Raw genomic sequence first — 23,719 nt, 5'->3', positions numbered from 1 at the left:
AAGCCCAGAATTCCACCTGCTTGGTTCCCACATTTATAAGCGGCCGTGTAGCACCCGGGGTTCTATGGGACAGTTTGAAGACTGTTGTATTGCATCTGAAGCAGAAGCAATGGCAGCAACAGCAGCAGCTGCCGGCTCAAATACATACAAGAGATCTTGATTTTAGAAATAAAAAGCTAATGTGGGCAACATATCTAAAACGTTAATGGGAGAACTCTGGTGGGAGTATTTTGAAAAATTCTGTATTTCTTCTTTATTCTTTCTGCCATTTCCCAAAATTTTAGTGATAAACATACATCCTCTTTGTGACTAGGAAAAAAATTTAATAAATGTTATTCAACAAAATAAATCTGAAATTGGAATTTAAATAGGTAAAGATATGTGCTTTATACCATTATATACCATTATATGGCCTTATACCATTATAATTTTCGTAACAAACTAATTTTAGAATATCTTCAAACAAAGGCTGCTTATGCTTATAATTATAGTCAATAGGTTATGGAGGTATTAAGATATGCAAATTTTGGAGAAGATACACATGGGGAGGCAATAGAAATCCCTTAAAAATCTGGGCCAACATTATTAAAGCTATGCTCTTCTGAAGACTGGAGTGATACAAACATCGCAATCACCTTTGGATTACGAAGGAGAGCTGAAAACTCAGGTATCTGCATGTCATTCTTAAGAGATAAAGACAGGCCACAGTTTTTACATTTGGAAGAGTAGAAAAGAACATCGAGAGATTTAAGGCAGAATATAATGGAAGCTGAAATACAAGGTCTCTTAATATCAACTCCCCCAAATTTTAATAGTAAAGCACACTGTTTAAAGTAGATTCAAATTACAAATGAAAAGGTATTTTTATTCACATATTACAAATCTAGCGTGAAATCTACTTAATGTAATGGTTCTCACAAAGATGATGTTGTGGACAGAATTAAAGGTAAGGACTGTAGCAGATTCATGGTAAGGACTGCCAGAGAGATCTTTTTTGACAAATGAAGTCGAAATCACATTTGTTTAACAAGGTACTCTGAAGACATGCCAATAGAAGATCGAAAAGGCTTTAATAGAAGGGCTTTGTAGGAGGAGATCAAAGCAACAGCAAAGGCAATGAAAAGAAAAAAAGGCAAGCAGTCTGGGTTGGCTGCAACTATTTTGAAAACTGGATTGAGGATTTCTTCCTTGATCTGACAGACAACAGAAGGCTCTCAAAAGGCAGTGATCATAATTAGAAAAGGATTCTCTGTCAGTTGTGTAACAGGTGAGAAAACCAAGTGTGAAAGCTATGTCACTAGTTCAGGTGATCAGTAATGAGAGACTCAACAAAACCCCACAGACCTCAGCTTTTGTCTCGATATAAGGGGACAGGATGGAGTTGGGATAGGGTTGGGTGGGTAATTAAGACTCAGAAGCTTGAAGCCTGAATAATTGAATGGTCCCGCTAGCAGAGATATATATATTAAAGAGAGAGAGGGAGAGAAAGAGAGAGAGTGCGTGCGCGAGAGAGAAAGATTTTTTTTGGAGATGATGAGTCATCAAAGATACAGAACAAAATAGTGCCACCCAAGAGTAGAGAAGAGAGTTTCAAGCAGGAAGCCAACAATGCCATTAAATGAAGAAGGAAATTTAAAGATAATCCCCCAATTTTAAGGCAATACACTACTGCTTTGTTAGTATAGAAACATCTTAAGTCTAATAATTAAAGTCTAATTTAAGAGCGCACTATCACTATCTCTCTAATAAACACTGTATTATACAACACAAAAAAACCTCAAATTCAGAAGTAGAGGAAGAATTCCCAACCATCAAAGGATTTTCCCTTACCTTTTTTCATGAAGATGCATACAGCGGACAGTGGAAGTATGTCCATATAAGGTATGTATACATTCTCCGGTCTCTGCATTCCACACTTTTAGAGTCCGATCTGTAGATCCACTAATGATGATATTGTCTCTCATCTGTGATGACCATACTCCACCTGTGTGTCCCACTAATGTTCTCAGACACTGGAAAAACACTTAAGATGATTACTTTCGGGTAGAAAGAAAAACGATATACATAATATTTCAGTAGCTCATTAAAATCTGGGGTAAAGTTATTCACAGAATTTGTCTGGCACATCAGAAAACAATTTTTCACATCAATATAACATGATACCATCACTGTTGATCGCTTTGCTTATTCAGTAGCATTATATATTAAACACGGATACAACTGACAACAAGTATGTAGAAAGTAAAACACTTCTCATTAAAGGATGACAGCCCCAACCTGGTCTCTCTGACGAAATAATGCTAAAATTGCAATTTGGCTTCTTCCATAGGAATGGATTTAATGAAAGAATGCCAACCGTGTTAGGTGTGGCTACATACCACATTTCATCTGAATCTGCCCCAAGGCAATAGTTAGAGGAGCCAGGCAAGGTACTTCTAGACAAGTAAAGACAGATATTAAAACTCTGAAATAAGTCCAAAACTAATATTACACTACGGAAATATGAAGCTGCCTTAAAAAAATGTTAACATCTGACTTGGAATATTTAGAAGGTTCTTGCCCAAGAATCAGCATGCTGTAAGACATTTTAAAGACAGGTTTTCTCCCCTTCACATTTTCCTGTTTTTTTAGCTGGTCAATTACTTAATTTTTGAAAACATTCTCCAGTGGACAGATAAAAATAAGTATTCACCACAGAACCATTAGGATGTAATATTGCATGCAGTGAAACTGATTGCTTGGACTGCTTTTTTTCTTCAAACTCCTACTTAAATACTGTATCTGCTTTACTTTTCATCTCACCAGGCTTAAGATAGTCTAAATTAACATGATTATTTAACTTCTAAACTATAGGTAAGTTATCAACAAAGCAGTCTACAAAGAAAAACAATTACCCCTCAATCATAGTTTTGAAAAAGTTTAAAAAGGATAATATAACTGAGGTGGTTAGTAAAAGTATGAAAAATAAAGCCAAGAAAAAGATAAAGCACGTCTGTAAAAATCATACAATAATGAAGTCACAAAGATAGACAGACTATTTACAGGAAGAAACTAATGACATCCCTATCCTGAGGAACATTATCTTTGTTGCCAGGCAAAAAACTAAATTAGAAGCTCTGATATTTGTTATCGAAATAAGCTGAGGTCAAAAATGAACCCATGTTTTCCCTGGTTGATCTTTGCAAAGACATATACAAACAGTGAAGTGTAGAGAGAAGTAAGCTTACTTTGCCTGTGACTGCTGACCAGACTTTTAAAGTGTTGTCATCAGAACCACTAACTATTCGGTTACCACAAAACTGCAAGCATGTGATCACATGATCATCATGTCCTTTCAGAACCTACAAGATAAATGTACAGATTCGAAATCTTATTAAAAAATGTTCTTTAAAATACTAGTGAAAAGAAAAGCAATAAATAGGAAAGGCAATCTACAGTCTATTTCTAAAATTATAATTTATATAAAACACAAAGTATCATCCTTCCCGAATGATGAATCAAGTATTAAACATGTCATTTTTTCCAATTCTATGATTTATATGAGAGATATCAACTATTAAAATTGAGTGAGTCAAGACATCATAAAGATGGTTCAAACACAAATGTATAATAATTTATCTGTTCAAACAAAAAAAAATGCATCTCCGTTTTGCAATTTTCACACACAAAAACAGAAGCACCTACAACCTAGAAAGACAAGAGTAACAATAATTATCAACTTATTCAAATTAAAACACAAAAGGCCTGGGACTCCTGGATGGCTCAGTCAGTTAAGGGTCTGACTCTTGATTTCCGCTCAGGTAATGCTCTCAGGGTCATGTGATTGAGCCCCCAGTAGGGCTCCATGCTGGGTATGGACCCTCCTTGAGATTCTCTCTTTCTCCCTCTGCCCTTCTCCCCTCACCCACTTGTACCCGCTCACTCTCTCAAAAAACAACACTTGTCATAATCTATACATAGTTACACATTAACAGTATCTTCCCTAATTGCTTTTTTCCAGTTGTATAAATACATCTAAGAATTTCAAGCATTTTACCACTATTTATATACTTACAGTGAGACAGAAAATCAGTGATATGCTTAAATTTATAAAAATAAAACTCACAAGAAACACCCAAAACAAATAGGCACTCCTCAAAAAATCATGTTCTAACTGCATGGTCACAGGTAAACGTATATGACACAAAATTCAACAGGATATTCAGAAATTTTCATTTACCTACGGTAGAATGACAAGCACTTCAACTCATCTTTTATTCAAGTACAGTCCATTGTCAGACTGGAGAAGTTAGCAATAGAGAACTATCATCCATTACACGTTCAGTTATTTAAAAATACACTGTTTTCTTTCTACAGTATATAGATGTCAAGTTACACTGCTGGCCAAGAAGAGCATACTAGGTACCAAAACTGATCAGTGGTTGCTGCTATTGTTGTGCAAGAGTTCAGTTACCTTAGGAGATTTGAGTTCTCCTCGCCTCCAGTTAGTATCAATTCTGTGCTGCCTGATGTATGCACTTTTCCATGGACTGTGTATGAAACCTGGTTTTATTACTTTTCTTCTCTTGATGTGCAATGGTTCATCGATACCTAAAGTTTTAAAGAGTGAGAGTATAACTGCTGTCGCCAATAAAAATTACACATTTTATAATGTATCTAATTTCCTCCCATGCTCAAAACCACTTAAATACAGGATGCTCTCCAATTTCTAAGAGTTATTATAAAACAATAATATAAAGTTTGCATTCTCTACGGCATGTTTTCATACTGACTTTTTTATTTCTTTTTCTAAATAATCCTATGAAATGCTGGTGAGGATGTGCAGAAATTTGAGCCCTTATGCAAAGTTTGTGGGAATATAAAATCGTATAGCAGCTATGAAAAATAGTATGGTGGTTCATCAGAAAAATTAAACATAGAATTATCATATCATCCAGCAATTCTAATTCTGGATATACACCCTAAAGAATTAAAAGCAGAGACTTGAACAGATATCTGTAGACCCATGTTCAGAGCTGCAATCATTCATAAAGCCGAAAGGTAGAAGAAACCCAAGCGCCCATCAATGGATGAATGAAGAGGCAAAGTGTGTGTGTACAATGGAATATTTATTCAGAATTAAATAGAAGGGAATTCTGACACATGCCACCACATGGATAAACCTTCAAGACAAGTATGCAAAGTGAAATAAGCCAGTCACAAAAAAACAAATACCAAATGATTCCACTTTATATGAGGCATCTAGAGTAGTCAAACTCATAGAGACAGAAAACAGAATGGTGGTCTCCAGGTGCTGCAGGGAGGAGGACGAAGGAGTTACTATTAAATTGGGATGGACTTTCAGTCAATACAAATAAAAAAGTTCTGGAGATGGACTGTGTAACAACACAAAGGTACTTAATGCTACTGAACTGTACACTTAAAAATGGTTAGAAGAAATTCGGTCTTAGGCATATGTTAGCATGATATTTTTAAAGTCATCAAAATAATGATTCTATGAGAGAAGGTAAGGGAGGGATGATTAATCCCATTTCGTACAATATAGATTCTTGAGAAGAGCCTTCTCTTCACTAATTAGTCCAAGTTACGGACAGGGCAGAGGCAGGATTAGAAACCAACTGTCTTAGATCTTGACCTTTCACTCACTTGTAACTTCCTTGAAGGGGAGGATAACCTACAGAGTATCTGTCTCATGCTCTATGACTGTTTCTAAAAATTTCTGCTTATCAGAGATAAATCATATCTTTACATTTTTTTTCAAAAATATAATTTTTCTATATGCCTGCTGGAAAAAAAAGATTCTTTCTTTAGTTAATATGGATGATACCTTCTACTAAGAAAGGAGGTTTTTTTTCTTTTTTTTTCCCACAGTTTTCAAGAACATAAGCTCCATGATGGGAAGAAAATGGGAGTTCACTATTATATCCCCAGCATTTAAGAATGTCTAGCCCATAGGAGGTGTTCAATAAATATTTACGGAAGGAACGAATATAATATGGAATATTTGACTACTGTCAATATAATTTTAGGGTTTCCCTTATTCTATTCTATTCTATTCTATTTTGTGAGTGCGTGAGTGAAAAGTCACTCATTCCTGTGGATTCCAGTCAGTGAGTATGTCTCCCAAGGACAGCTGCAATTATAACCTTTATCTCAATTGTAAATATTGGAGAGGCAGGACACCTTTCTCATCCATAAAATCACTGGTAGAAATTGATAAATATCTTATTTTAAGCAAAAGTTTATATTTAGGTCTTTTGTCTTTTAATTGAGGTATAACTGATATACTATATTAATAGGTGTACAGCATAGTGATTCGATATTTATATACATTGCAAAATGGTCACCATAATGAATCTAGTTATCCTCTGTCAACTCACAAAGTTACTACAATATTATTGACTATATTTCCCATGCTTTCGTTTATCTCCATGACATACTTATTTCATAATTGGAAGTTGGTAGTTCTTAATCCCCTTACATCATTTTGCCACCCTCCCTCCTCCGCCCCAGCAACCCTTCCCTCGGGCAACCATCAATTTGCTTTCTGTATCTATGGGTCTGTGTTTTGTTTTTCAGGTTTCCCTTAAATCATCCTCATCTTGATCTTTTCATTGGTTATTAATTATACTAGAGACTGGGAAGCAAATCAGACCTATTTCCTATTAATTATTAGTGCTCATTAAAGGGGTTAGCTCTAAGATTTGGCTCATCTGAATGTGTAGAATAACCTGTGGATTTTATATAAGAAGGTGAATACAAATGAAGACTCATTCTTGATTCTTTGATAGGCTGCCAAAGTTCTTTTCTCAATTATCCACTACTTTAGTCTACATGCACATAAAACTTCTAATTTTTACTTTTTCTATTTGCTTTCTGAATCACTTTGCTTTTTCACAGTATAAAGATCTTCTCTCTGTGATTTTGAACCTTACCCTCTTCTTTGCATTTCTCTCTCCAGAGAAGGTTGTCTTCAGCCAAAATTCTCCAGTAGCGACACGTCTGAGCCGCTTGTAGCAGGTCTTTGGGTTCCAGGAATGAAAGCACATAAAGTGCCAGCTATGGAAAGGAAAAAGCAAAATATACCCATGTTTTAAATATATATGTGTGTGCGTGTATATATATATATTTAACATATAAATAATTAACTTATCTAGAACAATCTTCTATAGAATGAAGTACTTCTAGATAAACGTAATATAATTCTACATTCTATTTTCTTTAACTACAAAAGGGAGTACTTTCTAATAGTCAATCTTAAATATATACCAGACTTAAAAAACTTACTGTATTGGTTTTTATGAACTTCACTCCATCAGCTTCACCTCTTCAAGGAATACTTATTAAGCCTCTCTGTCTCTGCTTTTGCCTTTGTTCTGTGAGCCCCAACTCGAGAATTCTACCATTTATGTATATAGGTATACTTTACTAGTTGTTTAGGTTCTGTGCTTTTCTCTCCCCATGACCAAGTAAATTCACTCAAGACAGGACTTAAATTAAGAAATGAGATTTCGGGGCACCTAGGTGGCTCAATGGGTTAAAGCCTCTGTCTTCAGCTCGGGTCATGGTTTCAGCATCCTGGGATTGAGCCCCACATCGAGCTCTCTGCTCGGTGGGAAACCTGCTTCCTCCCTCTCTCTCTGCCTGCCTCTGCCTACTTGTGATCTTTGTCTGTCAAATAAATAGATAAAATCTTTAAAAGAAATGAGATTTCTAGATATTCTGTGTGATACGATTTCAGATCACTCCTGACAGATATAATTAATAGTTCTTTACCACAAAAAGTATTTATTATCACAATGATGAACTTTTCAAACATTTATACCCTTTACCAACAATTAATAAACTGCTCCACAGGCATATAAAAGTAATTAGGTTCTAATTACTTTACATTGTTTATGGGGATTTTCTTGATGGGCCAGATAGATTTTTGTAGGTTTGTACTAGCTCTTCAGTATATCACTGATTTTAAATTTTGTTTCCAATATTTCCAAACCATCAACTTTTTTTTTCAGTATGTATACTCTATTAAAGTAAATAAGGGCAGAAGAAAGAAGAAAGAAGGGAATAGTAGCTTCTGAGTATGCTTATCCAATTAGCCTCACTAATCACATAAAAATTTAAGTTATGATATTAGAATCAAAATGAACTAAACACAGCAATAAAGTTTAGTTTTCACAGAAATTAAATTAAAGTATTAAAACAAACTATCATTCAAATGGCTAAAGGCCGTATGGGGAGTAAAAGCACAGTTTGAATTGTTTTCTGATACTAAACAGTAATTACATGACATAAATTGTGCTTACCCAAGAACTTTGCATATAGAGAGTTCATCATTAATCACATATTTATTGAGTACATTTCATATAGAAAGTACTCCAACCAGTCAGTATTCAATTTAATACTACTACTACTATTGGACAGTAAAAATATTTCTGTGGAATGATCAGTTTTGGTCTATCAGAGAAGCCCATTTAGTCGGAGACATTTTAAATAAAAAGGCATAACTATATATTCAACAAGCTACGTATATGTGTGTATGTATACACATATACAAATACACAAACACATATATATCTCAACACTGTACTTCTTTAGAGGATACTCCATAAGTCACTTAATTTGGAAATTATTCAATCTATCAAAGCCCGGAAAAGTTTCCTCAGTGTCAGTATATCAGTAATGGGATAACACCATATTCTTTTTCTTCTACGTGAAATTGATATTTAACATAAAAATTATCAGGCACAAAGTTATACTGGTGGAAAAGATGCTATTTAGTGCCCAAGATATTTAATATGGTCACATGAAAAAGGCTCTTCTTTGCTTAGTTATCCAGCTGAAGTAGAAATCACGTAATTCACAGAAACAGTCACTGGATCTTAAAGGTTAGAAAACAAATCCAGAGCACCTTAGATTTCAAAGGTACACCCAAACCATCAGTTACAACATCCTTCAATACCAGTGACTGTGAGATCCCCTAGTCTAGGGTATGCCTGCTTTAAAGAGTAAAGAAACACTCAGGCGCTAAGAATGTTGAAGTGCTAACCCCACAGTAACTGGCACACTTTCCTTTAAAATAGCAAAGACCCTAATTCAACCATGAACTTCAACTTATTCTATTTAAATCTAATCAGTTCTATTCAAAACATCTAAGTATTTCAGAAAACACACACAGCAAAATAAAAAATATGAATAAGAAAATCAGAACCAGTAAAAATATAAATCAGAAAAGAAGGTTTAAACCAGGGGAAAGTAGAATACAAATATATTGGCAACAGCATCTTATATGGTTTTTTAATTAAACTGCCAAGCAAAAAGGGAATGGCAATCAGTTACACAATTCTTAGTGCTTATTATGGAAGAAGTATACCAAGTCCTCAAAGGAAGCAAGGTTTTGTCAAACAGGGTTCCTTACAGGGGCCAGAGAGTGGGCACTGTCCTGAGCTACATCCTTAGAAAACCAAAGCAGGGAATTACAGGTTTCTTACAGCCAACTAAAATGGTCTGGCTAATGCAGTTTTCTATTCATTTGTCCTAAAGGTAAAATCTAGAGAGTAATTCCTCCTAAGGACTTCCACAAGACAGAAGCTCTTAAGTTGAAAATCTGTTTTATAAAATTAACTTTTCTTTGGCCAAACTTGAAATTTCAGCGTGAGTCGCTCTTTTTTGTTCTTCTCTTATGTAACCTACATGAGAGACAACCATGTTATACTTGAAAGTTAGATAATACTTTCCCAGAACTGCTATATTTCCATGGGTTGAACTAAGTTGAAAGAGGGAGGGAAAAGAATAAAGAAAATGTTGGCTGATCCTATGTTAAGAATTTAAGTTTTACTCTAGGCCATTTACTATATCACTATGCTTTTCTTGGTATTCACTTACAAAATAAGGATAATGCTGTTTATCACAAGCCTCCCATGTGAGACTAGTGAGATTTTTTTCAAGGGTTTTGAGATTTAATAATGTGTTGGTAAAGAGCTCTGAGATCTGTTGAAAGGAATTATATGAAAATTATTTTAACTCCATTTCCTGACATGAAGGTAATGATGTTTTAAATAATAATAGTACATAGTCTCTAATAAGATAATAGTTTCCTTAAAGATTTAGACCTATACCATTATTTCGCCACATATAAAAAGAAGCATTTTTTTTTTCCCAAAATAGGAAATGCTTCCTACTAGTTGAAAAAAAGGAAAACACAGATGATCTGCAGAGTCAGAGCCCTTGCTCATTCTTCTATCTATGCTTCCTTCTATTTCCTCACGCAATCTTTAAAAGGAGAGTTAATCCAAGAAAATCTTTATTGCATTTACATCAGTTATCAATAATTTGTGCTTAATTCTTAGACTCTTAAAAATATTTCATATTCTCCTGACTTTGAATCATATTTTTGAGTGTTCTAAAGTTACTATGCAAATACAAATAAAGTAAAACAAAATAATCACCACTCATAGAGATAAGGGGACAAACGAGACTAAGCAGAAGTCTGTATATTAAAAAAATACTACCTTCTAAAATAAGGGGGACAGCCAAGGAAACCATGATGTATATACCATAATAATATCAGAGGTGATTAACTTGACTTTCAGTCAAATACTTATGAAAGTGCTACCTACTACGAATGTTCTTCTGGAAGCAAAGAGAGTTTGTATCATTTCCTAAGCCAATTCCATTCAAAGGGTTCAGTTTTAGAATGAGCCAGCAAAAATAAAAAAATTCTTTCTAGGACTATGCAACTTTTTTTTAACCATTTAAAAAAATCATTTCAAAGCAGTAGCATCTTAGTTTGTTTTTTCTTGGAGTAATGCTTAGTTTCATACATTAAATATGATAAAACTATTTACTCATATCCGATGTGAAATTATTTTTGAGACGATGTTTAATATCCATAGGATATTTAGAATGGATAAAAGAGTTGACTCTTTTCATATTTGAAGTTTCCAGATCATTTTCACTGATATATTACTGTTTAATATATTGTCTTCTTAGCTGATATGTAATTAGTGGCACATATATAATTTGTGAAAATATAAACCATGGTGACATTGATTATTTAATTTTACATTATTTGTTTGCAGACAGAAATGAAACTGTGACGCATATAACAGCAGTAAAAGAACTACATCTAAGCTATAAAAACAAATGAGCATAAATGATTCCAAAAGAAATGTTATAAGGATATAATCAATGCAGGAAATCTATGATTGTATGTATGTGTGTGAGAGAGAGAAAGATGGGGGCAAGAAGAGGAATGATCAGTAGAAAAAGATATACATGTGAAATTCCATATTTTTCAAAACAATTACACAATGTAAGTTAACAGAACTATAATTTATAGAATCACAAAATGTTAAGGACTATTTGGGACTTTGGATAAATAAACAACAAAATAAGAAAAAAAACACTGCTGTTTTAATAAAATCAGAATTTCTAAAAAAATCTACTACTATATATAATAAATGTACCATGACAAGGCTGGACTTTAAATAAGCTGGGGGAAAAAATCAAAATAAAAAAATAATCAAATTAATGGAACTCAATAGCTTATTCTTATGTATGACTTACTGCAGTGGTGGAAAGAAATCACCTAATAAGTCCATAAATATACTTGATCTGAAAATGATATTATTAAGTCATGGCAGCTTATCATTTACAACTCTCTTTAACACTAATTAAGAGTGTTAAGCCGACAATACTGAATACCATAATTAGCATGACCATGTTTAAAGATGGTTGTTATTGAGCTATATTTTCAAATAGCACCCAATGAAGAACATAATTGATAACCCTTACCTCTTTAGGAAGCAAGGAAATGAAGTCTCGTTGAAACTGGGGTTCTATCACTTGCATCATATGTTTTACTTGGGTTGGTTCACAACTATCAATAAGCTCATCTAAAGCAAGCAATTTCTCTGGTCCACTCCAGCTCTATGAAAAGGGAAGCAGAGATTTTTATTATTTGAATAGATATCTCAAATTACAAGCTCATAAAGGAAAACCACATTTACAAATAACATAAAAGGTGGCTACTTATAGCGAAATTTTCTCCATAGGTCATTGATGTGATAATCAATGTCTCATCAAATTTACTAGCTACCTTTATTTTTTTAATTTAAAAAAGCCATGGTTTTGACAAATATTTTTGCACTACATTATTTATTACAAATATTATATGTTCATGTACCATCAAGATATTGGCTGAGAAATCAAAGTTTTATCTGGAAACATCAATTTGGCTACTGAGTAAATAGGGTATTTTGAAAGATGATCTTCCTTTCTCTGTATTCTTTCTAGTGGGCACCATAAAATTTTTGATGGTGTTAATAAGGCACTCATCTAAGAGTTAAGAAACTGGCAGCATCATTTAGAAAAAAATTAATAACTGGATATACTGCATATCTGACAAGTGCCTTCCACAAAATAAAAGAGCTTTGATTTATTATGTGAAAATAATTTCAGATAAAAAGTAGCAAAAATATAAAACAGTAACTTAGTAATAAAATTAGAGTATGAACAAAAGGATCAGAAACAAAGCACTACATTATGGAAAAACAAAAACACATCATAATACTTTTAAAAATATGAGCTACTTTAAACTAGACTAGGAATATTTAAAACATCTTTTTTTTTTTTTTTTTTTTTTTTTTTGCCAGTGAGGATCATCTGCACAGAAGAGCCATGATTCTTAAGAGGAAAAATTAAAAAGCTATGTGAAAAATTTAAAATGTTAGAATTCCCCCCACACAATAATCATGTAAAACATTTACTTTATTCTTCTTTAAAAGTTGTATTTATTTTCCAGAAAGAGAGAGAGAGTACGCACAAGCAGGGGGAGCGGCAGGCAGAGGGAGAAGCAGACTCCCTGCTCAGCAGGGAGACCAATGTGGGGCTCAATCCCAGGACCCTGGAATCATGACCTGAGCTGAAGGCAGATGCTTAACTGACTGAGCCACCCAGGCGCCTCCACATAAAACATTTATATAGCCTTGTGATATTTAAGTGAAGGAACATCCTTGAGTAGGATGATTTAGGTACATTTGTGAATTATTATGCCCATTTTGGAAGCAGGTGAAGAGAGAATAGATGGGGTTTGGAGCTAGAAGGATCTGGATTTTAACATTCCATTTCTTGCTCAAATTAGGCACCTGGATCTTATAACATGTGAAACAGGTAACAACTGAAAACTGAGATATACTGAGGAGACGAGAAGCCTTATTTAGAATACTTTTTAAAGTATGTAAAAAATGTTTTACCCCCTTAATATCTACAATGAATTTCATTTCTTCTTTCCTATCATAAAGTGTAGATTATGTTAATACTATCAAACATTTCAGCCGTATTCCTCCCATAGTACTTACCACAAATATTACCTTATTTAATCAAAAAACCCTGGGAAACATTCGCATTTTACCCCCAAATATAAGGAAACCCAGGCTCTAAAAAATCATATTCTTTCATTTCTACATATACATGCACCTAGAACATTCACCCTTTTTAGTTAGGGTGAGGACTGACACACAGATACTCATATGCATGTATCTGCATACACATGACCCATTAAAAGCAGTTAAAGTTTGATGGTCTTGTTCAGTTTTCCTCACACAGCTTCAAATCCTGGTTCAAAATTTATCTCTTTGATAAAACTTACACTGATCTATCTCCACTCATCTCTGATCATTTAGTATTAATACTATAAACTCTGATTTACTGATTTACATTCCTCTCAGGACTGAAGGTGGGCTTTTATAACATGTTGTGCCTCTGCATCTATATAAGGATTCATGGACACTACTATACGGACATGCCAATGTGGGTGATGGACAACTTATGCTAACTAGATTAAAATGCAGCTTTAAGTAACTCTGTAGCATAATCATTTTTTAAAGATTTCATTTACTTATTTGAGACAGAGCAAGAGAGAGAAAAAGCAGGAGCGGGGTGGTCAGAAGGAGAAGCTGACTCCCAGCTGAGCAGGGAGCCTGATATGGGAGACTTGATCCGGGGACTCTGGGATCATGACCTGAGCTGAAGGCATATGCTTAACTGACTCAGCCATCCAGAAGCCCCTTATTGCAAACTTTTTAAACCCCTTTGCAAATATGAATGCCTGTCCTAGAAATAGTTTTTGGAAGTGTTTATGGTTAAATTTTGATATGAAAATAAGGATATCATAGGTAATCTTTTACAGTGAAAAGTGAAAATCTTTCGACATATTACTACTCTATATACTTTACATAGATTAATAACATTAATATCTACTATGAATATTTCTACTTTAAGGTAATATACATATTTGATGTTTCCTTTTTTCAATTAATGTATTGTTACTGTTTTCTTAAGAAAAAAAGGAATAGAAAAACATTATCAATATATGATATATAAGTGCGTCTTTCATCAAGGATTTTAGGAGATAGGGTGTAGAATGAAAAAAGACAGAACAGAAGACAAATAGCTGATTCCTACCTTAAACATTAAAAACTGTGTCAGAAATTTCTATATATTTAAGGAAAAGTCCATGACAAAAACTGTGCCTGCATAAATTATTTTTTTAAAGATTTTATTTATTTATTTGAGAGAGAGCGAGAGAGCACGCAACAAGCAGGTAAGTCACTGGGGGAGAAGGATAAACAGGCTCCCCGCTGATCAGGGAGCTTGATGTGGGGCTTGATTCTAGAACCCTGAAATCCCAACCTGAGCTGAAGGCAGATACTTAATTAACTAAGCCATCCAGGTACCCCAACAACGTTTTTGTTTTAAACACTATTTGGGGGCACATGAGTGACTCAGTCGGTTAAGAGGTTGCCTTCAGCTCAGGTCATGATCCCAGGGTCCTGGGATCAAAGCACCGCATGGGGCTCCCTGCTCAGCAGAGAGCCTGCTTCTCCCTCTCCCTAGGCCGGCTGCTCTGCCTACTTGTGTTCTCTACCTGTCAAGTAAATTAAAAAAAAAAAAAAAAAAACTTTAAAAAATAAAAATAAACACTAGTTGGGGTTTAACAAGTCAAATAAAAAGCATACCTTGATTTAAATTATATACACATTCAGCAGAGGGTACTTTGTGACATTTTATTGAAAAGTACATCACAGACAAGGATTAGCAACATAGGCTGTAAACTAGATGGTAAATGAGACTGTTTCCACAAGCACACATATTCAACAGTCTCATTGCTCATTAAAATCACATCTCTTGGATGGTTCAAACAAGGGTATGAGCCATACAGATACTTTGCTCTCTCTAGCCTGGATTTCTTCCTTAACTCCAGACCACTACATAAAATTGCTTACTCGATATGTATTCTAAGATATGTAATAGAAACAGCATTTCCACGATCCTTCTCTTCAAATATGTACATCCACAATCCTTCCTATTTCAGTAAAGTGTAACTCCATTCTATTAGTTGCTCAGGCCAAAATCACTGGAGTCATCCCTGACTCTCCCATTCTCACCACTGTTAGATGGTACTGGTCTATCAACAAATTTAAGTCTTTTTTTTTTTTTTTTAAGATTTTATTTAACAATTTAAAAGTCTTAAACTTCAAAATATATCAGAATCTGACCATTAACTACATTCGTCTAGTTTCTTTTATTTCTCACCTGGATTATTCCTATAACCTCTTACTCAATCTCTCAGCTTCCCACCTTTGCCCTCCTCATTCTGTTCTCCACAAAACAGTGATATTCTACTTAAAACCCTCTAGTGGCTTCCCACTTCAAAGCAAAAACCAAAATCTTTAGGTTGGCCTATACAAGGTTCTAATTTCCTACTCCTACCCCTCTTGTTTCCTCCCTTTAGCCATAAACACAACAAGCATTCTCTGCTTCAGAGCCTTTTCACGTGCTACTCCTGCAACATTCTTGCCCTTGATATCCACATGGCTTGCTTCCTTCCTTCCTTCTGAGACCTGTTCTAGACAACCTTTCTAAAATTGCAAACCAGTTCCAACACTCCCCTCCCCATTCCACTCCCCTTCTGACTATAAGTTCAGGGTTTGGGTCTGTCTTGTTTACTACTATGTCCCAAATCCAAAGTAGAACCTAGCACCTGACAGCAGCTCAGTAATGATTTGCTGAATAAATAAATGAATCCCCAAAGAATCAGGAAATACCACACCACCACAATCTCAAAATTCTCTCCAGAAAGTATTTCTAGTATTTATATTTGACAGTATTACTAGAACTTACTTGTTTAGTCTGGTTCCAAGACTGGTTCCAAATGTTGTATACATACATGATTTACCAGCAAAAAGTATATATTAACTTGAAAACCTAGCATTTAATGACTATATTAAAACAAGTAACAACAACCCACACAAACCTTTAATGAGGAATAGTGGAAAGAGCACTGAATTGGGGCTCAGAAAACCCAACTTCTGGAGAACATACTGCCACTTATTAGATTACAGTTTAACCTCTGTGGGCCTTAGTTTCTTTATCTGCAAAAGTGCTGCGTAATTCTGATAATGTTTTTATTTCTGTTCTAAAAAACAGTTGTCCTGGATAAAAGCATCTACCTTTGGTTTTTCATAGTAAAGTTATCTGAGAACATATTTAAGGGGATAGGAAAAACATTCCAAATTCAAAGAGGATCAAGAGAAACAAAGCTTGCTTTGTGGACAAAATTGCAAATGCAAACTTGAAAATTCTCCATGTAAGTGCTATTTTATTTCAGATAATTAGAAAATACAGGTAGGAGCAAAGAATATAAGGAGCACTGAACTGTAATCAGAAGCTTGGGTTTCACCAGTAAATTCACTATGCAACCATATGAAAGTCCCTTAATCTCAGAGACCCCACCTGTTTAATAAGGGGCTTGGTCAAGGCTTTGGCCACTCCCCAAATGCTGGTTGGGGAGTGTTAAAGATCAGAGTCCTATGACTCGCCATTAGAGAATCTGATTCAGAAGTCAAGGTGGGGCTGAGGACATTTTATGTTTTAAATAAACAACTCATCCAGTACTGATGCAAGTGATTAATAAACCAGTAGTGGTTACTACTTTGGACTATCCCTATAACCCATTCACACAAACATTTTATGACTTTGGGCAGTACTGTGCCTGAATTTCACATAGTCAAGAACTCAGTTCTTAAGACTTTTTAAAACTCTTCCTCATACAAGGTTTCTTGCTCATACTGCCTCAAATACAATTGCAAAGTAATACTAAATTCATTTTTTTTTTGCATTATCCTGTTTTAATATTTTGTTGACCAGCAAATAAAAAAGACCAAAATAAAATAAGCTAGAGAATATGTACAATTTCTAAGCGTTAACATGAAACTTAATTAAATCTTTCAAGAGAGTATTTTTATTTTACTTTTAATTTCAAAACACATGAGTATTTTTTCTACTTTATCATTTAAAAAATATTTTGGGTGCAAGTATTTTCAAAGTACTTTCACAGTTTTAATGCAATGCAAATTTGTTTTGATTAAAATAATGTTAATAATGTTAAGCTAGTAACATTTGTATGAAGCTGTTTTTAAAAGCCCCTTTTTATTTTTTTTTATTGTTTTTTTTTTTATAAAAGATTTTATTTATTTATTTGACAGAGAGAGAGATCACAAATAGGTAGAGAGACAGACAGAGAGAGAGATGAGGAGAAGCAGGCTCCCTGCTGAGCAGAGAGCCCTATGTGGGACTTGATCCCAGGCCCCTGGGATCATGACCTGAGCCGAAGGTAGAGGCTTAACCCACTGAGCCACCCAGGCGCCCCTAAAAGCCCCTTTTTAGACCTCAGAAAAACTAAGGCTTGCAAAATCTATTTCTTGACCAAGAGAGGAAACTAATATTTATTGAATCTCCACTATCCTTCCAAATGTAGCTTTAAGTACATTTATATGTTGTCTCCTGTTTGACAACTTTTTAGTGTAATACCTGTTTTACGGAGGATTAAAATAAGGCAAGAGTGGTTATATAATACCAACAAAATTCCCTAGTATTAGGAGGCAAAGCTAAAATTTTTACTAAGATCTTTTTCTTCTAAGTCATATGTGTTTCTCATAATAGGATACCTCTAAATATAAATTTCAACATAAGATAATGCTAATGTTATTGGTGCCTTTACTTACTCTAAAATTTTCAAGTAACAAACCCATATATTAACACCCAAATGCACAAGCAAACAAATGACTAATCTTCTGCCCTGAAATGAACAACCTGAACATCAATCTGGCTGCCAAAAAAGGCAGAATCAATGCCTACTAAATATTTCAACAGTACAAAATTTCTGTTTTTTTGTTTTGTTTTGAATTTCCACTTCTATATTGCAGCGGTATTTTGTTTCAACTTCCCATTATCCAAAATGGCGTATCATTTATTCTCATTCAATTTATAAATTGAGTACAGAGTACTTTGTCAGAATAGATGGAGCTAGACCAAAACAATGCTGTATCACTGCCTTAGGAGCAATAGCAGAACAGCAAGGGGACAAGTGCTCCCATTTTGCTTGTTATGCAATGGAAAAGTCCTCATTAAATACCCCCACAGCACTTCTGTAGAAATCATGCCAGTTTAATTATCCCTCAACATAGCACATAGGTCAACTCATGACTCCCTCACTTTACTATGAAATTATATCTCTCTACATGTTAGGCATGAAAGCATTGTAAGCTCTGAGGCAGGTGATTCAACTCTAGTTCCTTTGGTGCCAGCCCTGAAAATAAAGGGCAATGCCCAACAATGAGGCCCTGGGTCACAGATGGATATAGTACTCAAAGGATTAAGGTCCTGATATACCTGTCTAGTTGGCCTTTTGTTGTTAGTAGATTTCTTTGCTGCAGAATATTTACCTGAAAAAATACATATAGTACTACACCTGCAGGGATAATTCTACCTATTATTCCTATTAGCTAAGAACAAGTTGTCTTCACTGCATCTACTTGTCACATGAAAAGCAATCAAATGGGTTTTTAAAACAGAACAAAAGCTAATCTAATATTCTTTAGTTTAATGAATCTTAGTAATTCTAAGAAATAATTTTTTTTAAACAAAAACATTTCTGAAGATAGAATGTTTCTAAAAAACCTATGGTCTCTCAGACTTGAGACACAGAGTATGTGGGAACATGTGGACATTTCATCAAGAAAAGTATGAGTTAGGGGTGCCTGAATGGCTCAGTTGGTTAAGCATCTGCTTTCAGCTCAGGTCATGATCCAAGGTCCTGGGGTCAAGCCCTTCATCAGACTCCCTGCTTGATGGAAAGCCTGTTTCTTCTTCTCCCTCTGCCATTGCCACTTCTTGTGCTCTCTCTTGCTCTCAAATAAATAAATAAATAAATAAAATCTTTGGGGGGAAAAAAAAGAAAAGAAAGAAAAAGCATGAGCTAGCTAAATAGGCAAGCATTATACAAAGACCTTCCTAAAATATCCTCACTGCAAAATAAAGCACAAAGGGTCCTGGAATCAAGCCTTGAGTCTGAGTCTAGGTTCCCTGCTCAGCAAGGGGCCTGACTTTGACTCTCCCTCTGCCCCTCTCCTGCGCATGCTCTAAATAAAGTCTTTAAAAAATGCTATGAAATCAGCTTCTGCATTACTCTCAAGTGCTGTGCTGCTCTCACTGTATGCATGTGCAAGCATGACAACACACATCTACATTTCCATCTCCTTGGCTTAATCAAAGATGATAAAAATCTTTAAAGTATTTCTTTAAAAGTGTGAATGTCTGAGTCCTATTTTAACCTCTTACTGATGGATAAATTTCGTATCAAAAGGATATGGTAAAAACAAACAAACAAACAAACAAAACTTTAAATTGAGTGCATGCATAGAAAAAAATTAATTAAAAGTTTTTAAAAATCAGGAACCTAAGGCAAAGGAACTAGGAGGAGGAGAGGGAATTATCCTTGGGGAAAGGTAAGTTTAGTCATTTTGTAACTATGAAAACAGAAAAAAAATTCTTTGTAATTTTAGTTGTTCATAACATCACAATAAGAATAATACACAAACTTTCATTCCTCTAACCCACAGATTCTCAGTCTCACACTGGTGACATTTTGGGCCCAAGAACAGTTTGCTACAAGAGACTGTCCTTTACATTGCCCCTACCCACTAGATGCCGGCAGTGTCCTGCCCTCCACCCCATCAGTTGTAATAACCAGAAATGTTTCCACAGAGGAAAAAATCTGCCCCCTGTTGAGAACCACTGCTCTAACCTTTCAGTTACCAACTGAAAAAAAAGGTTACCTTAGTTTCTCTGAAATCACCTGAAGGGCAGAAAACAATTTTAAAAACCCATTTAAAAGCAACATTGATTCAAGTGAGTTTTCTAGCTATAGAAGAAAAAGATTAGGACATTTATTTAGTTTTTGCCCAGGAATTTAATATATAAGGATTTACACAATGGACACCTTAAAAATCTGAAATACCAAATAAAGTATCTTCTTTTTCCCTTATGCATTTTTATTCCCTTATACATTCATAAAATACCACCAATCAAGCAGCTGGAGGTAAAAAAATATACTCATTTTTACATTAGTGCCATCTAATATCAGAGATAGCTTCACTTTACATAATTTATATTATTTAGTATTTACAAAGAATAAGCAAATGCTTAATCTAGGTCAACAATTTTGCTAAATACTTGATTTATATGCATTATCTCATTGGAAGAAGAAACAAATTAATTTACTATCACTATCATGAGTTCTAAAATTCCTAACAGAGGTTTGGTTGTAACCAATCTTCCCGGTAAACTTTCATAGACTTTATATGCCAGTAAAATACAGTAATCAGAAGTTTAACACAATAAGCCACACACAAGCATGGCACAGATGAAAAGAAGCTGTATCAACTCTTGAACACTACTAGGGTAACAGTGATGGGTAAGTCACCACCTGTGACTACTAATTAGCAGAGTTCCTACATTACTCCTAAAAGTCTAATTTCCAAGCACTACATTTTATTTATTTTTAAAAACATTTATTTATTTGAGAAAGTGTGTCTGTGCACACATGAGTGATGGGAGGGGCCAAGGGAGAAGGAGACAGAATCCTCAAGCAGACTCCCTGCTGAGCATGGAGACTGACAAGGTGCCCAATCCCAGGCCCTGAGATCATGAGCTGAGCGGAAACCAAAGATTGGCTGCTTAACGAACTGAGCCACTTGGGCAACCCCCAAGCAATAAATTTTAGAAAACAAGTACATTCAGCAACCCCAGAAACCCAAACATAAAGGAGAAAAGGAAGGAAAGTCTTATTATCTAAAAAGCCGTAAAAAATGCAAATGCACACTAATACAAAACAAGCACTGGATTCTCTCAGTTGATAAACTTAAAAATTAAAATGAGCTCCCTTATTTTCAATAGCATTTTTTATTGACAAACACTTCACATAACATAAAACTCACCATTTAAAATGTACACTTAAATGATTTCCAGCGCACACCTATCTTGCTGGGCAACCATCATCACTAATGACTCCAGAATAGTTCCATCACCCCCAAAAGAGATCCTGTACTTAATAGCAGTGAGTCCCAATATCCCCTCACCAATCTCATTGCAACTACTAGTCTATGTTCTGTCTTTATGGATTTGCCTGTTCTGGATATTTCATGTAAATATAATAATGCAATATGTGGCCTTTCGTGTCTGGCTTCTTTCACTTAACATAATGCTTTCAAGGTTCATCCATAGTGTAGCATGTAACAGTTCCTTTTCATGGCTGATGAATAAATCCCTTATTTTTTGCAGCAATTAAGTGAAGCATTTCAAGTACTGTGTTTAGACATGTCACCTGAAACATTTTCAGCCATTCCTGGAGGCCTGTAGGTGGTTGGACAGATGTAATTCGGCGTCGTTGTTGCCCTTGGCCATTGGCTGCTCTCAGGTCTCCAAAAGTTGTTGGTGTTGCTGAACATGGTACAAGTCCAGTGGTACTACAAAAAAAAAAAAAAGAAAGAAAAAGAAAGAAAGAAAGAAAAAAAAAAACCCACAAGAGAGGAAACAAAGATAGGCATTTATTAACAATAATGGGCTTTAATTTAATAAGAATATGATCTGGCATATTTCGAACATCAATAAAATCATTACTTTTATTTGCTTATTCCCAGAGAGCAAGAATACACAAAATCTAGTCTGCTATTCTTAGAGTAGGTTTCCTGCCTCCTACGTAGCCACCTGTTATTATCCCAACCAAATGACAGAATCTCTATGGCAAAACTGCAACTTGTTGATACATATAAATACATAAAATACATATAAATAATAATGTATCCTTAGAAGATACAGTTCCCACCTCTCTTATGACCACTCCTTAGTGACTTAATTAAAGGAAAGTTTAAGTTTTCCTAATAAAAAGACCTATAAAGCTTATTAATGTTTTTAAAAATTCATACATAGAAGCAGTATACTTAAATACTTTGGACATTTCACTAGATATGTTCTAAATTATTTATAATATTTATTTCTCTCCAACTTCCCACTGTTGTTCATAAAGCTTAGCCTAGATGACATTTGACAGGAACAAGCCTTGATTAGACATAGATTTACTCAAAACAGTTAAATATTGAAAACTTACTATGTTATATGTAAAAATAAATAAAATGAGATGATCTAAATACTTTAATAATTTAAACTCTGAGACATTAAAGAAAAAAAACCCTGAAATTGAATTCTGCCACTAGTAAAATGAAAGAGTTAAGACTAGATGATCTATCTCTAAATCTGTCCAACTTTCCTAAAAATGACTAATAGCAGAACAAATATAGTTATAACCAAGTTATTAATATCTTAAGCTTTACTTTCTAATTTCAATAATATTTAAATCATTTAATCTTCAGGTAAATACGGAGTATCTCTATTTTAGAAACATTTGGAAAAAAAGTGTAGGAAGATTCATAATTACATTTGTAAAATAATCTTCAATATGAGCTATGATAATAAAGTGTTTTAAATCCAAAGAACATACAAATTGTATCCTAATAGCTCAGAATTTGGCCCTGATAAGTTACTAATGAAACAACTCCCCAATTCTTTACTATCCAACATATCTCATTATTTTGTTTAAAAAAATCTACCTTAGTAATCAGATTTTACAGAAAAATCTACAGATCTTTCCACATTTAAATTTTTTAACATTATCCATCTATGATAATCTCTAAAATACAACAATTAAATCTATCTTCCTGTCTATCAAATTTCAAAGGTAAGCTCATTTTCATCTCCAAAATGAAACACAATGTGATCATAACTTAAATTTTCTAATAAAAGTAGATGGAAAATCAGTTTCATTCTTATTATTAGAAAATCTGTCAAAAAAAATTTAAAAACACCAGACATACACTGACAAAGTCTCCAAAAAGACATTGAAACCAATATGCTATTTGGTTTGCTTTGATAGGATTATGTTAAAAGTGTTAAAAGGCTGAAAACAGAACTTGCACCTTTTTAGGTGCTTTCTCAATATACAAAATAAGCAACTAAAGGCAAAATTTTATTAAAATGTGTTCTCTAGTAAAAATTCAGTATTTATTTACAAGTGGCCTTAAAAACAACTGAAAATTTTAATACCTTTGTCCCGGTATCAGCCATATTAATAAAAGGCCAAAATGATACGGCTGACTGGAATCTACACATTAAAAATAGCACATTTTTAACATTAAACTCAACTTTCTCATCTAAGAAATACTTATCAAGACTAGAAGAAAAAAGCAAAAATGAAGTGAAGAGTTTCACTTGTCTCTCTTATCACTCCACACCCTCTGGTGGAGGTGCCCAAACACAATGA

The 23,719-nt window shown here is 34.3% G+C and overlaps 1 protein-coding gene across 5 annotated transcripts in view; it reads right to left on the bottom strand.

Moving 5' to 3' along the window:
• Positions 1-23,719, bottom strand: part of FBXW7 (F-box and WD repeat domain containing 7) — a 230,778-nt gene that overhangs the window by 5,452 nt on the left and 201,607 nt on the right. For all 5 annotated transcript variants that reach the window (XM_059175447.1, XM_059175436.1, XM_059175432.1 and 2 more), the window contains 6 exons: positions 21,728-21,869; positions 11,797-11,931; positions 6,936-7,059; positions 4,454-4,590; positions 3,228-3,341; positions 1,831-2,012 (listed from right to left, as the gene is read on the bottom strand). In XM_059175447.1, coding sequence (XP_059031430.1) covers positions 1,831-2,012; positions 3,228-3,341; positions 4,454-4,590; positions 6,936-7,059; positions 11,797-11,931; positions 21,728-21,869 — 834 coding nt within the window. The remainder of the gene's footprint in view (positions 1-1,830; positions 2,013-3,227; positions 3,342-4,453; positions 4,591-6,935; positions 7,060-11,796; positions 11,932-21,727; positions 21,870-23,719) is intronic.

The sequence above is a fragment of the Mustela lutreola genome, chromosome 1 (assembly GCF_030435805.1).
Source record: "Mustela lutreola isolate mMusLut2 chromosome 1, mMusLut2.pri, whole genome shotgun sequence".
Classification (NCBI taxonomy): domain Eukaryota; kingdom Metazoa; phylum Chordata; class Mammalia; order Carnivora; family Mustelidae; genus Mustela; species Mustela lutreola.
This window is presented reverse-complemented; position numbering and strand designations above follow the sequence as displayed.